This window comes from Trichomycterus rosablanca, unplaced genomic scaffold (genome assembly GCF_030014385.1).
Source record: "Trichomycterus rosablanca isolate fTriRos1 unplaced genomic scaffold, fTriRos1.hap1 scaffold_145, whole genome shotgun sequence".
Classification (NCBI taxonomy): Eukaryota; Metazoa; Chordata; class Actinopteri; order Siluriformes; family Trichomycteridae; genus Trichomycterus; species Trichomycterus rosablanca.
In genome coordinates this window covers 11,559-27,185 of record NW_026946973.1, presented here as the reverse complement: position 1 = coordinate 27,185, position 15,627 = coordinate 11,559, and the positions used below count along the sequence as shown (strand labels likewise).

Sequence of the window (15,627 nt, the reverse complement as noted above, 5' to 3'; positions counted from 1 at the left end):
GGGTTGCACCATAAAAAGGTGAAGGAAGAGGACCAGAGATGCTTTGTCTTAATAAACATATCTCTTTTTCTGGGCTATCTCTCCATGGTACCTCTGACAGTCTTTTTACAATTTGACTGAGTGGGCTGCTAGGTTTTCTAATCATTTTTTTCATTTTACTCAGGTGGTTTTCATATTGGAAGGCACTGAAGCTGTCAAGAACACCGTGATTTTTAACGTCTTGCGCAAGATGCGCTAGATTGTGAACATTGTACGACACAAATTTAGGGCCATAGAGCTGTCCAAAATGAGAAACAAAAAGACCTAGGATGTTATTGGCATATTCAAGATAGTCCTCAATCAGAGTATTGTTGCTAAGGATGAAAATGCCCACAAATAGCAGCAGAAAACTTTGGTACACTGCGGTGCTCAATGTATCTTTGAGCAGAACAGGGCCAGTGTACAATAAAAATTGTCTAAACTCTGTGGCTTTCCACCTGTCAATTTCTCTGAGAGTCCTTGGTCGATGTGCAAACTCAATAGGTACATAGCTTTGGATACCCAGCAGCCTTTCCGTTAATGCGTTTTCCTGAAAGTTGGACAGCCTACAAGTGAGAGCACCTAACTTCAGCCACAGGTACAGAAGTCGCCGCATGACACCTAGGCACACAAGGTGCATGTAATCAAGAAGGAACCCAGATACCATTCCCAGAGATGTCTTTTCTAGAGCTGAAATACCATGGTGGTGATCCAAATCGGTCTTATTCCTGAAACTTTGATCTGTCCGTTGTGGCAGGTCGGTTCTAGGATACGTCATTCTGTTGTCTATGTAAACGCCTTCCTGTGTGCATTTCTCACACTCATGGTACCCTGTGTGACCTTTTATACACTTAATAAAAGCACGAGCTGGGGCATCACAGACCATTGAAGAGAGCTGCAAAGTTAACCTTACTCCCTCAAAGTCAAACCCCTCAGCAAGCTTGGCTATCTCTAATGCAAAGTCATCAAGAAACTCGTTTGGTGAATTAGGCTTTCTTTCACCACAAAACCGCCCAATTGTCACTGGCTCATGATGAGGCAAGTTAATAACAGTGCCAAGGATGGGCCACAGCTGCGTTGGTGAGCTTTTGAAAAGTGGTAGCCCATCAATATTGACTTGAAGTTTCAGGTGTTTTGTATTGGTCACTAAACCCTTGTTTTTTTGCAGAATGTGTGTAATTGATTGGAGCACACCAAAGTAGTAGTACTGACCACCGGCTTTATCCTGAATTGCAAGATCATTTGATCTTGCTGTACTCAAGAGTGTCCTGGCATCTTTTGGCAAGATTGAGTGATACTTGCCAAGGACATCTAGCAGTGCATTTATTGCACTGTGCGTGATGTGGTGTTGAATTGCCCATTTTGCTAGTTCATCACGCAAAGAATTAAACTCCAGTTCTGACTCTGATCCAGAATCAAAGTCCTCACAGTCAAAAAATCCATCATTAGTAATGCAACTGAGGTCATTTTTACACACAGCAGATTGGCAATCCATGAACTCCAAATCATCATCATCGTGGTCTTCGTCTTCAAGTAGAGCATTGTTTTCCATTTCTGAATCAATGCTCTGCCCCCCCTCCCCCCCTTGTGCCTGAATTGACTCTAAGTCTCGATCAACCCATGCTTTTGTTTTTCGCCTAAGTGTCCAATATGATGGTTTTCTGCAAGACATTCTGTACAGTTAGACAAAAGATACAAAACAGAATCATTGTCACATTCAATGTATGTTATTAAAGTTATTAAATGATCTATTGCTTGTTCATTACATACCTTTGTCTTCTGCGCACCTGTCTTGCTAGTGAACCTGATTATAAGAAGACAACTGTGAGTAATTGTATAAAAAAAGGTTAATATGGTAAATAATCCATACTCCTTTGATAAGTGTACTCACTTAAAAAAATATATGGTTCTTCAAGGGTTCTTTAGTAAAGTGAATGACCATGAGCATTAAGGACCTATATAGAATGGAGAATTCGTTGTACATGTTTCTATTTAGCACCAAGAGGGTGCTTGTAGTGTTACAATGTCAAGCTTGTAACAGTAGAAGAACCCTTTTGGTGCTATATAGAACCATGCACAACACAATCTCCATCAATCTAAAGAACCATTTCACTATGCAAAGAACCTTTTAAGCATGAAATTGTTCCATATAGAAGTCATAGTTCTAAGTAGAACTACTTCCTTAACTAACGAACCCTTGAAAAAAATCATTGTTTTGTCAAAGGGTTCTCTGAGTCATGCCACAGAAGAACTACTTTTGGTTCCATAAAATACTATGTTTGTAGAAGGGATGTGTGAGTGTGAAGAAGTCTTAAAGAATCTTAATTTGGAAAAGGTTGTGTTTTTTGTTTTTTAATGTAAAGGTTCTTCACACTCTCACGTTCCTTGTGCAAACTTTGTATTTTATGGTAACAAACGTGGATCTTCTGTGGCATCACTCAGAAAACCCTTTGACAGTTTTCCATAAGGAAAAAAGTAATCCTGGATTGATCTTAATCACTATCTGGGAACACTGACCCTGTGGTGTGTTGAAATGTTTGCAAAGTTCCTGATTTTGTGCACTTTTTTGACTGCTCAACTATAGTGAAGGTAAATATATTTAAATGTAGGTTTGATCATTTTTACACATGTATTTAATAATAAATGGGAGATAATGTTAACTATCCATTGAACGACTGAATGTACCATGCTTCTTTAATATATAGTTTCTTGATGTTTGAAAGAACCTGTGTATTTTTATTCAGCATTGTCCAGAGCTGGACAGTTAACTGCTGGATTTCTTTCCAGACAAGCCAGAGCACATCAGGTTAACTGTTTAAAGACTGAGGCCAACTGATTACACAAGTATATGTGCCCAGGCTACTTTATGAAAACCTGCAGCCACACCGGCCCTTTGCGGATGTAGGGAACCCGCCTACTATTTATTTAACTGGCTGAAGCATGTATCACATGCTTTATGTGGAGAGGCGTGACTTCTCAAAAAAAAAAAACCCAAAGAACTAAAGGTGAGTGGTTTAGCTGCAGCTGATGAGAAACGGAGGGATTTCACGTAGTATGTTGAAATTTTCACTGCTTAAAAGTCTGCAGAGAGGTAATACTAACATTTTGTGTTTTTCTAAAGGCATGTTTCTTAGCGTTAGCTAAAGCTAAAATTAGACATTTACATTTTCAGCATTTAGCAGACGCTCTTATCCAGAGCGACTTACAGAAGTGATGAGGTTAGCTAGCTCGCTAGAAGGCCAATTAGTGAGGATACTAGTGCTTGCTAGCAAAAGTCGTTTAGCCCGTAATTACGCCACTGATGTAACCTTCGCTAGTAGTGTTAAGTTAACAGAATTGTATTCAGAATTGACACTTCTAACTAACAAATACCAAAACTATTTCCGGCTAATGCTATAGCTAGTTTTTTTTTTTGCTTCAAGCTAAAGTCGTAATGCTAGCCAAGTTAGCTAGCTAGTGCTACTTACTTTGTAAATGGGGGTAAATACTTTGTATGCAAACAGGAATGTAACTTATACTCAGGGAAGATGTATTGAAGAAAAGTCAGTGGAATTACTATATACAAAAAGCAACTATATGCTACAATAAATCGATGGTTTTGACGGGTAGAAGAGCAGCGTCTCGGGCTATAGCTTACAAAACCGTTGAGTGTCCGTTAACTGGTTCGCTCGCGCTAACCTTTTAAATTCGCCACGAAGATTCTAACTCATCCACGCGCACAGTTAGTGTTTCGTGCTTGAGCTATAACTCCTAATGAGATGATTTGTTAGTTCAGTGTTGGTATAAAAAGTGAGAACTTCAAAATATACAGGGATATGGATTTTAAATGCCAGGATTGGTAATCACTGGACTCCATTTCATGCCACCGATAGTCAGAGCGGTCAGATGACCGGAGCTCAGCGCTTCTATAGGTATAAGTAGGTCAGACCTGCGCAGCATTGCTAGTAATAGCTATCAAATAAACAAAAGGCATTCCCTGTGTGATATATACTATTTATATTTAACATAAAACACTCCTCATATGATGGGTTAGGTTGGGTGGTGTTCTTACCTGGATAATGTTTCGAAAGCAGAACTGTATAAGTGACTTGTCCAGAAAGTCGCCAATAAACAAGCCCTCGTCTTTCAGTTCCCCAAGCAGCTGTATCCAGTATTCCACACCTTGTTTGCGCATCATTCCCCACCAACTCTCAATTCTTTGGTTTGTAGTACTTGACCCACTGATAAAGCTCCTTTCTCCAGCTTTGTCATCAGTATCATCTTGGCGGAGGAATCTTTGCATGTCACGAATCACCACATTTTCCATCCCCAAGTCTGTACGGACGATCCTGGGGCAGCCGCCTACCTGATCCACGGCTTCCAAGAAGTACCCTCCTATAACCCGTGGGTCACTACTCGTGTGGGCTGCTTTAAGCCAAATTACTTTACGGGAAAAGCCATCGATGCAGCCATTAATGCAGATCCCATAGGTTTTCAATTTGTCATAAGAATCTACATGCCAGATGTAGTTAGGCCCTTCAGCAAAATACCGCCTACGGTTAAGTCGCCGTCTGCAACGCATTGCTGAGGCACCTGGGTTTAGAGCTGCAAGGATCAGTCGAACATCTTCCTTTCTTGCTTTAATGCCCCGTTCCAGGCATTTGCTGAACATCCATCTGTAGCCGTGTAGCCTTCCAGGTCCATCAATTTGTTGGGCGATGAAATCTGTCACTTCTGCCAAGTCTGTATACTGTCTGCGTCTGAGTTCATGTGCTTTCAGTTTGCGAAGCAAATGTCTCTTGCTCAGGATTATGCCATGTCTCACTGCAAGAGACTCCAAAATATCAGCATAATTCATTCCAAGATGGAAATAAAAAGAAATCAATTCACTCTCCATTTTCTAGGGAGCCGTAGATTGTTTGTTTTGGAGCCTTGATGTAATATGCAATTTCCTGGGTGTAAGAACGGAGCCCCTTGTACATTCCCACTCCTTAGTAAGTCGTGGCCACGCGTTACTAAGTCGTGGCCACGCGTTACTAAGGCGTGGGAACGCGTTAAGTAAGTCGTGGCCACGCGTTACTAAGTCGTGGCCACGCCTTAGTAACGCGTGGCCACGACTTAGTAACGCATTCCCACGCCTTAGTAACGCGTGGGAACGCGTTAAGTAAGTCGTGGCCACGCGTTATTAAGGCGTGGGAACGCGTTAAGTAAGTCGTGGCCACGCGTTATTAAGGCGTGGGAACGCGTTAAGTAAGTCGTGGCCACGCGTTACTAAGTCGTGGGAACGCGTTATTTTTTTTTTTAGGGGATGTCACCTTAGGGGCTCCGTACTTGGGGGCATTTCAGCAGGTGTAAAAATACAGCATGAGATGTATTTTTTCCAATTTGTTTAAACAGTTTTTTTATTTTTTTTTCTGGTTAAATAGTCAGTAGTAAGTTCCAAGACTCAGCCCATACGTATTCACTACCGTCCTCCACTGGAATTTGTTTTCATAATTTAGCATGTGAAGATCTTTTGTTTTTGGATCACTGAGATTTGATTTTTATTGCAGGTGTTTCAGTGTTAATGGTTGAGGATTTTATTACATTTATATACTGAATGTGTAATGCTATGTTATATTCAGACTGTATCTTGATTGTGTCAGGTACTGGTTGGAATAAAGTAATGCAATCTTGTATTTTCTTGTTGTTAACTTGTGCTTAATGTCTTACTATAGTATATGTTTTACAGCATGTGAAGGATGTGGTAATTTAGGATAGGATTTGGCAAATAGAAGTAAGTACCGGTTGAGTAAAGAAAGTAAGTCGGCTAAACAATAGAATTTTAGTAAGGCCAATGTAAAAATCGTGATGCATCATGTTGCCTTAAAATTTTGAGTTCTGCCAACAACTTAATTTTTTCAGTCAAGTTAGAATTTCTTGTTTTGCAAACAGGGCATTTATAGTTCAATGAACTCAAAAACTGAACAGGAATTTTGTAGTTATCAGAACATTACGTTCTTAATAGCCTGAACTAAATAATCAGTGTTGCTTATACAAGCAAATCTAAGTTGGCTAAACAAGCAAATATTAGTAAGAATGACTTCAGTGCAGTTGTTGAGATAACTAAAAAATCTTAGTGCATCATGTTGCTTTAATATTTTGAGTTTTCTCAACAATTTGTTTTTTACAGTGCACTCCATAAAAGATGGCTGATGCCACCACTGTGTCAAAGAAAGTCCTCAGGAGTGCCCCCCGCACTCCAAATGACCTCAGTCGCCTAAGCAGGTAGAGTCTGCTCTGACCTTTTTTATAAAGTGCAGTAGTGTTAGCTGACCAGTCCAGTTTGTTATTTAGATGAACACCCAGGTACTTATAAGAGTCCACTCTCTCAATGTCCATTCCCTGGATGTTCACTGATGGTAAAGTGGATCTGCACCTGCGGAAATCCACCACCAGCTCTTTGGTCTTTCCCACGTTTAACTGGAGGTGGTTCTGCAGACACCAGTCCACGAAGTCCTGAATCAGTCCTCTGTACTCACTGTCCTCGTCATTGTTTATGAGTCCGACAATCGCTGAGTCGTCAGAGAACTTCTGGAGGTGACAGTCCGGTGAGCTATACATGAAGTCAGCCGTGTACAGGGTGAAGAGAAACGGTGCCAAGACCGTTCCCTGAGGGGCCCCTGTGCTGCTGACCACCATATCAGACACACAGTCCCGTGCCCTCACATACTGTGGTCGGTTAGTGAGGTAGTCCAGTATCCAGTTGGACAGGTGACTGTCCACTCCAACAAGATCCAGTTTGTCCTTCAGGAGCCCCGGTTGTATGGTGTTAAAAGCACTGGAGAAATCGAAGAAGGTGATTCTCACAGTGCTCCCAGGTTTCTCCAGCTGAAAAAGAGCTCTGTGTAACAGAGAGATGATGGCATCATCCACCCCGACGCCAGGTTGGTAGGCAAACTAAAGAGGGTCCATGAATGGGCTCACCAGAGGGCGGAGATGGGTAAGGACCAGCCTCTACAGTGATTTCATCAACTGTGTAGCTGTCGAGGTCCTTTGGGTGCTGTGTTTTCGGCACAGGTACCACACAAGATGTTTTCCACAGCTGTGGTACTCTTCCCAGCTTCAGACTCAAGTTGAACATGTGCTCGACTACCCCGCACAGCTGATCTGCACAGGACTTGAGGAGCCTGGCACTGATGCCATCTGGACCTGCAGCTTTCTTCACCTTGATTTTCCTCAGCTCATTCCTCACCTGGGCTGTTGTGAAGGACAGATTGGAGCATGGGGGCTGGGTGTTGAAGTGCGTGAATGGGAAGTTAAAGTTGCTAGCAGATGAACCAGTGGGGGGTGGTGGTGATAAGGGCGTGAGTGTGAGAGACGACGGGGGAGGGCAGCAAGTTGGTGGTGCCACAGAAGGGGGATTCAGCCGTAATGTCTGTGTAGGGGGAGGGACAGGTGAGTGATCAAATCTATTGAAGAACAAATTGAGTTCATTCACCCACTTCTGGTCCCCCACCACCTGGGAGTCGGGCTTCTTGTGGCCAGAGATGGTATTAAGGCCTTTCCAAACTCCGCTGACATTGTTCTGCTGTAGTTCTTCTTCCAACTTCCTCCTGTAGCCGGCTTTCCCCTCCCTGATCTTCCTTCTCAGTTCTCTCTGCACAGCTTTCAGCTCATCCTTATCGCCCGATCTGAAGGCCCTCTTTTTCCTTTTTAGGAAAGCCTTTATGTCAGGATTTATCCACGGCTTATTGTTGGAGAAACACCAAACAGTCTTGGTGGGGACAGTGTTCTCCACACAGAAGTTGACATAATCCGTAATGCAATGAGTGAGACTGTCAATGTCCTCCCCATTAGGCTCACACAGTTCTTCCCACACTGTTGTTTCAAAACAGTCCTTCAGAGCCTCTTCAGTCTCCTTAGACCATTTCTTCACTGTGCGTGTGACTGCTGGTTCTCTGTGCACAAGGGGTTTGTACACAGGCAGAAGATGAACCAGATTGTGATCAGATCTTCCAAGGGGAGGGAGAGGTGATGAGTTATAAGCCTCCTTTGTGTTGGCATAAAACAAGTCCAGTATTTTATTGTCTCTAGTGTGGCAGGTTACATATTGTGTGAAGGTGGACAGAGGGCGGGACATACGCAGCTATCGCGATAACATGCGAGAATTCCCTCGGGAGATAGTACGGTCTCATGCTAACGGCTAACAGTTCAATGTTTTTACAGCAGATTTGTTGCTTAATAGCGATGTGTCCAGAGTTACACCATATTTCATTCACAAATACTGCCAGTCCTCCTCCCTTCCTCTTACCGCTCTCCGTTGTCCTGTCCGCTCGGATGAGGTGAAAGCCATCCAGAGATACGAGCGTGTCCGGAATGAGCGCGTTGAGCCATGACTCTGTAAACACCATGACGCTACATTCCCGATACTCCCTCTGATGCAGCGTTAGCGCCGTCAGCTCGTCCATCTTATTGGTGAGATATCTTACATTCCCCATAATGATGGAAGGAAGAACCGGTTTATAACGTCTCCTTCTATCCCGACACCGAGCTCCAGCCCGTTTCCCCCGCTTCCTCCTCCTCAGCTCGCGGGGGATGTCATGCCTCTCATGCGGTAGCACAGCTGTGTTGCTAAGCGCTAACAGCTGATCCCTGGTGTAAACAATAGGAGCGTGGCTCCGCACGGGATCTCCAGACACAGTCGTAAACAGCAAAAATAGTAGTGCAAAAACCAAAACAAGCACCAGTTTGGTGTCCATTGTGCATAAAAACAAGTACAAACACTTAACTAACAAAAAGTAAAACTTAAGTACTTAAAAGTAAGGAAAAAAGTAAGAAAAAACTCAAACGTGAGCAGGAGCTGTTGCAACAGGCAGCCACCTCTGCGGCGCCTTCCGTTAATAAAGGGGGTAAATACTTTTTCACAGCACTGAATAAATGGTGGTTAATAAATTGAAAAAGAAAATCTTCATAAATGTATCACTGCCTCACAGATTCTAAAATCACTCAAACAGTTTAATGTTAGACTTTCACGTAAATTTTACATTTAATTTGTTAAATCTGACAGTTTCACTTCTGACCCTGGATAAAGAAAAAACCCCGGGTAGAGGAGCTGAGTGAACGTGGTCTGAACTCTGTGGAGGAGCTTCATTGTATCAGAGACGCTGTAGAAGGACAGAGTTCCTGCTTCATAATCCACATACACTCCTATTCTAGAGGAACTCGGCATTATGGGAATTTTAGTCTCTTTGTTATTGGGCCTGAATAGAAATCCGAATGGAGAACACTCTAATCTCCAGGACTGATCATTACATCCAAACAAACACTCACCACCATCTCCCTTCCTGCTGATGCTTTTATATGACACTGCTATATAAACCCCATAATTCCCACTCCACTCAACCTCCCAGTAACAGCGTCCACTCACACTCTCTTTACACAGAACCTGAGGCCAACAATCAAATCTATCTGGATGATCAGGATACGACTGTAATGTTCTACTGCAGGTCACCACTTTGTTCTCCTCAGACAGACGGAGGTTTTTATTTACTGTGTTTGGATCCAGTGTGAACCGACAAACATCTGGAGAGGAAACACAAAATAAACCAATTAACATAGAAGAGAGAGAGAGAGTGTGTGTGTGTGTGTGTGTGTGTGTACACTATGTGTGTGTACAGTGTATGTGTGTGTGTACAGTGTGTGTGTGTACAGTGTGTGTGTGTGTGTGTGTGTGTACACTGTGTGTGTACAGTGTGTGTGTGTGTGTGTGTACAGTGTGTGTGTGTGTGTGTGTGTGTACACTGTGTGTGTACAGTGTGTGTGTGTGTGTGTACAGTGTGTGTGTGTGTGTGTGTGTACAGTGTGTGTGTACAGTGTGTGTGAGAGAGAGAGTGTGACTAAACAAACACACACACACAAACACTGTACAATCACACAAACTCTACACATACACACAAACACTGTACAATCACACAAACTCTACACATACACACAAACACTGCACAATCACACACATTAGACAAACACTACACAATTACACAAACCCCACACATATACACAAACTCACACATACATTACACAAACACTACACAATCACACAAACACTGCACAATCACACAAACTCTACACATACACACAAACACTGTACAATCACACAATCTCTACACAATCACACAAACTCTACACATACACACAAACACTGTACAATCACACAATCTCTACACATACACACAAACTCTACACATACACACAAACACTGCACAATCACACAAACTCTACACATACACACAAACACTGGACAATCACACAAACTCTACACAATCACACAAACAATGCACAATCACACAATACAAACGCTACACAAACACAACACGAACACAAATACACAGACACTACACATACAAATACTACTCAAGCACACAAATGCAACACAAACTCATAAACACTACACATACATGCAGTCACTAAACATGCATACAGACACTGCACAATTACACAAACACAAAAACAAATGCTACACAAACACATGAACAACTACACAAAAATACACAAACACATACATTACACACACTACACATACACACAGATAATACTCAAACACACACAAATGCTACACAAACACACACATACATTACACAAACACTGCACATATACACACAGACACTACACATACACACAGATAATACTCAAACACACATAAATGCTACACAAACACACAAACACTACACAAACACACACATACATTACACAAACACAACACATTCACAAACAGTACACAGACACACACCAGCAACACACAATCCAACAACAAACACACACACAGTAATGCTAATAAAGCTTTTTGAATTGTGTGTTTCAGTGTTTCAGTGTGCGCGCACACGTGTAAATGTGTATAAGCATGTATGTGAGTGGGTGTGTCTCTGTAACTGTGTGAATGTGTGTTGGTTTATGTTAGTGTGTGTGTGTGTGTGTGTGTGTATTTCAGTGGTTTCTGTGACTGAATGATTGAGACTCATAAAATCTCCTGGATCATAAATATACAGACAGCAGTTTAAATGATTGTTTTACTTGTTTTAACTTCATGGCCTCTGAAGTTCTTGGTGATTTTAAATAACTATTGAAGAAGAGTACATGGAACCGTGGTCTTTGGCAGGGACTCAAAATGTCCCTAATCTGAGGCATGATCACTGTCAGAACGATGTCACCACTGTCCAAACAAATTCAAAAACAGATAAAAAAGTAATTGCAATATATCAGTCTGGAAAAAGTTACAAAGCCCATTCTAAGGTTTTAGTACTTCAGCGAACCACAGTAAGAGCCATGATCTCCAAATGACATCTGGAACAGTTAAGATTGCTTCAAGAGCTCATCAACGTCTCATCAAGGAAAATATACAAGAACCCAGACAAACATTTAGGAAACCGCAGGACCTGCTGTCCTCAATTTAGATCTGATTTAATGATTCCAGTATTAGAAGGAAACTGAGCACAAATTAAGTCCATGGGAGAGTCAAGTAGTAAAATCACTGTTAACTAAGAGGAACATAAAGCCTCGCCTCTCATTTACCAATATAAGATCCTTAATGACCCTCAAGCATTTTGGTGATGATGTTCTGTGAACTGATGAGTCAGAATTCTTATACTTGCAATGAAGTTAAAACAGCATTTTACAATAAAAACATCTTACTAACAGTCAGTCATGGTGGTGGTAGTGTGATGGTGTTTTAGGGCTAAAGAAGAACATCTGGTCATCAGTCCATGATTTAAAGATTAAACACCAATAACAAGAGCAGATCTTTGTTAAAATAAATCTGAGGAAATAAAGTTTAGGTTTTGGACTTAATCAAATCTGGACTTGAACCAAACTGAGCTGCTGTAGCATCTTAACTAGTAACGTGTAACAAATATGTAAAATAACAGATAACTGGGGGGTGAAAATACTTTTTCACTGCACTGTGTATGTTTGTGTGCTCGTGAAGAACTTACATTGTAGAAAATCTTCTCTAATAGGTGAAGTAATCCGGACTTTCTTCACTGCAGAAAGAGTAACAGTACAATCACTAATCACAGTTAATACATATTTACACCAGAAACTGTTGCAGGTAAAGCCAGTAAAAAGTTTGGCTTGTTCTCCCAGTGTTTGTCTAAATTGACATTAAGTCTGGGTAATTGACCAAGTGTGAGTGTATTTCATTCACCATGACCAGTACTGGGTTGATGAGTAAATGAATGATGTTGTTAAATGTTCATGTTGGTGGATTTGATTGTTTTGTTTGATGTTTGAGTACTGAAGCATTTTGGAGACAATGGAACACTGAGGGCTTAAACTCACCTTCATCTGGTATCTTCTCACACTGATCTTTCCAGAATTCTTCTACTTTCTCTCTCAGCTGAGATACAGACTTTGTAACATCATCAAATGAGAGGAAAGGACTGATTGTGATGGTGGCTGATTCTGCAGATCCAGCAGGAGCCGAGAGAGAGTGAAAATTCTACATCCAGATAAATAATGTTCACAGAGAAACAACAAGATGATGATGAATCACAAATGATGGACAACAGACATGAAGCACAGAGTGATGTTTCTCCTAATAACATTAACAGTATTTCATGATCTCTTAGAAAAGCTGATTCTGATTCTCACAATTTTTCAGAACCCCAAGTGTTACGACTTTATGGGTCATAATGTGTTTTGTGTAGGTGGGGTTTCCCTATTTTACAGATTTGTGGAAGATGCATGAACATGCGCAAAAGTTACCACCATGTGAAGATGCCTATAAAAAGGAGACCTCAGGGAAGACAGGAGAGGATGCTTTGCTTGTGATGTGGTTTTTGTTGCATTTCCGGCTCTCCCCAACATGTTTGAATGAATGCTAACAATAATCAAGTTTAAGGGAACAAATCTTTCAACAAAAGGCATCAGGTTTTAAAGATTTTTAGTTAAGGGGACGTCAAGTTACAAGGTACCGCTGTAATTTATTACTTGGACTGGTGCAGCAATAATATAATTATTTTTAGTTCTGTTAAAAATAATTCTGTTAAAAATCACTGAGGCCAGTACTGGGCTAGTAAGCAGAAGGTTACTGGTTCAAGCCCCGCGGCCACCACCAAGTTGCCACTGTTGGGTCCCTGAGCAAGGCCCTTAACCCTCAATTGCTCATTGTGTTCAGGTCATTGTGTAAGTCGCTTTGGATAAAAGTGTCTGCTGAAAATGTAAATGTTACCTGGAGGAAATGGACGGGATCCTCTGTGTGTGAAAGCTGTTCCAGTTCAGCATCTTTCCTCTTCAGCTCTACAATCTGCTCCTCCACCTGCTTCAGGACTTTTTCAGCTCGACTTACTTCTGCTGTCTCTCGATCTCTGATCAGATCTTTTAGCTCAGAGCATCTTCTGTTAATTGAGTTGATTAGTTCAGTACAGATCCTCTCAATGTTTTTCACTGCTGTCTGTGCAGAACACTGTTAGAAGATTCAGAAAGAGGAAACGTTTCTCACTCAGATATTTGTCCATCCTTCACATTCATATGTAGCTACTGGCCAGACTAAGACTTTCATCTCATAGCTTGGTGATGGTGCTAATGGCTTGACTTTTCATACCCTTGAAAATGTTACCATCATCATCATGTCCACATGATGCAGTACTTGATACTCTACTTCCCAAATATAAGAAAGAGTTCCAGTCTTCTACCTTCCACCTTAAACTCCAGCACTTCTTCAGTGTTCATCATCACTTTAGTTTTTACTGCATTTATCAGCATGTTATATTTCCTCACAGAACACACCTGCTCCTGTATGTCCTTAATTCAAAATTATATGTGTGGATTAAATCTAATAATACGCAAAAACACCATATATACTGTGAAATGTGCTGGTGGTAGCATATTGTTACAGAAATACTTTTGAGTATCAGGAAACACCAGCCGGGACAGGACTGGGATTCAATTTAGTGATCTTCTCAAGTCAATAATCAATAACAACTATCAATAAGTCAATAACAACAATCAATAATATTCTTGGGTGGCTCAGTCAAAGCCCTAATCTGATCTTATCACCCTTATCATTATTAGCACAACCTTAAAATTGTTGTACAGCATTAATCACCAACTAACCAGGCAGAATGTGAAGATTTTTTGAACAAAAATGAACAAAAATGTTTGTTTATGTTTACAAAGTTACCTGAGATATAAAATATCTCATTTTTAATGGAGATTGGTTTAATGGAGGCGAGTCGGACTGATCCTGAGAGCTTTTTGTTGATAAAACTTACCTTGTGAGACTCCATAGCATTTATCAGCTCACAAAGTTCCTTCTCTCTGTTCTGGATTTTCTCCTGGAATTTTCTCTGGATCTCCAGCAGCTGCTTCTACACAGAATAACAATTCAGAATTTACTTGTATTGTGTACGAGCACCACATAAACAACGTCAGTGTAAATGATAATGAGTTGTTACTTGTTAAAGAGAGCTGTGTAATATTTTTACCTGTTTCTCAGTTCTTTCTGCTGCAGCTGATATTGTATCATGTCCTTTATGATCATCCATGGTACACATCAGGCAGATACACTGCTGATCAGTACGACAGTAAACCTCCAGCAGTTTATTATGCTGAGAGCAGATCTGATCCTGGAGTCGTCTGGAGGCTTTAACCAGCTTGTGATTCTTATAAGCAGAAGATTCATAGTGAGGCTGAAGGTGAGTTTCACACAAAGAGGCCAAACACACCAGACAGGATTTAACAGCTTTGGATTTTTTCCCAGTGCAGGAATCACACTCCACATCTTCAGATCCAGCAAAACAGTGACCAGGATGTGGAGCTTGAAGTTCTGTTTTCCTTAGTTTCTCCACAACTCCAGCCAGAATTGTGCTTCTTCTCAAAACAGGTCTTGGAGTGAAGGTTTGTCTACACTGTGGACAGCTGTATGTTCCCTTATCATCCTCCAGATCCCAGCAGTTATTAATACACACCATACAGAAACTGTGTCCACATGATGTAGTTACTGGATCCTTCAGTGTTTCAAGACAGACTGAACAGCTGAACTCGTCCTGAGTTACTGAATTTTTGGACATTTTTCTACACGTAAACAGAAACACCAGTAAACACAGCAGGTTATTTACAGCAGCTCAGATTTCCTGGTTTAGTTCGTGAGCATCATGTTTATGTTTACTTTTCTCGATTTCTGTTCATTTAAAATTTTTTGATTATCTTTTGTACTCATGCTGTGGGACTTTTAATTTGCAATGTTGTTGTAGTAAGTAGTATAAGACACTAGTTAACTACTACAACCTTCATCTTATCAAAACTTGCATTTCTTAATTTTTGTTAATCTTCTATATTTTATTATTGCTGTACCTTTACTGTAGTACATTTTATGATTCGTTACTGTACCCATGCTTTAGGACTTTTATAATGTGGTTGTAGTAACTAGTACAAGTGACAAGTTAACTACTACATCCTTGGTTGTAGAATTTTTTTTTTTTTTTTTTTACTTTTAATTCTTTATTACTGTACCCATACTGTAGGGTTTGTTTCTGTAATGTAAGTGTAGTGGGTGGTACATGTCACTAGGTAACTATTGCATCGTTTATTATATTAAAATGATTGATTTTAGAATTGTTGACACTATATATTGTTACTGTACCCATACTGAAGTAC

At 40.8% G+C, this 15,627-nt stretch overlaps 1 protein-coding gene across 1 annotated transcript; it reads right to left on the bottom strand.

The window, feature by feature from the left end:
• Positions 1-8,974: 8,974 nt before the first annotated feature.
• On the bottom strand, positions 8,975-15,041 carry LOC134305714 (tripartite motif-containing protein 16-like). Its single transcript, XM_062990185.1, has 6 exons — positions 14,457-15,041; positions 14,244-14,339; positions 13,202-13,435; positions 12,310-12,469; positions 11,964-12,011; positions 8,975-9,561 (listed from the first exon to the last, which is right to left on the bottom strand). Exons 1-6 carry the CDS (start codon positions 15,039-15,041, stop codon positions 9,026-9,028), a joined length of 1,659 nt encoding a protein of 552 aa, XP_062846255.1. The 3' UTR covers positions 8,975-9,025.
• Positions 15,042-15,627: the final 586 nt, after the last annotated feature.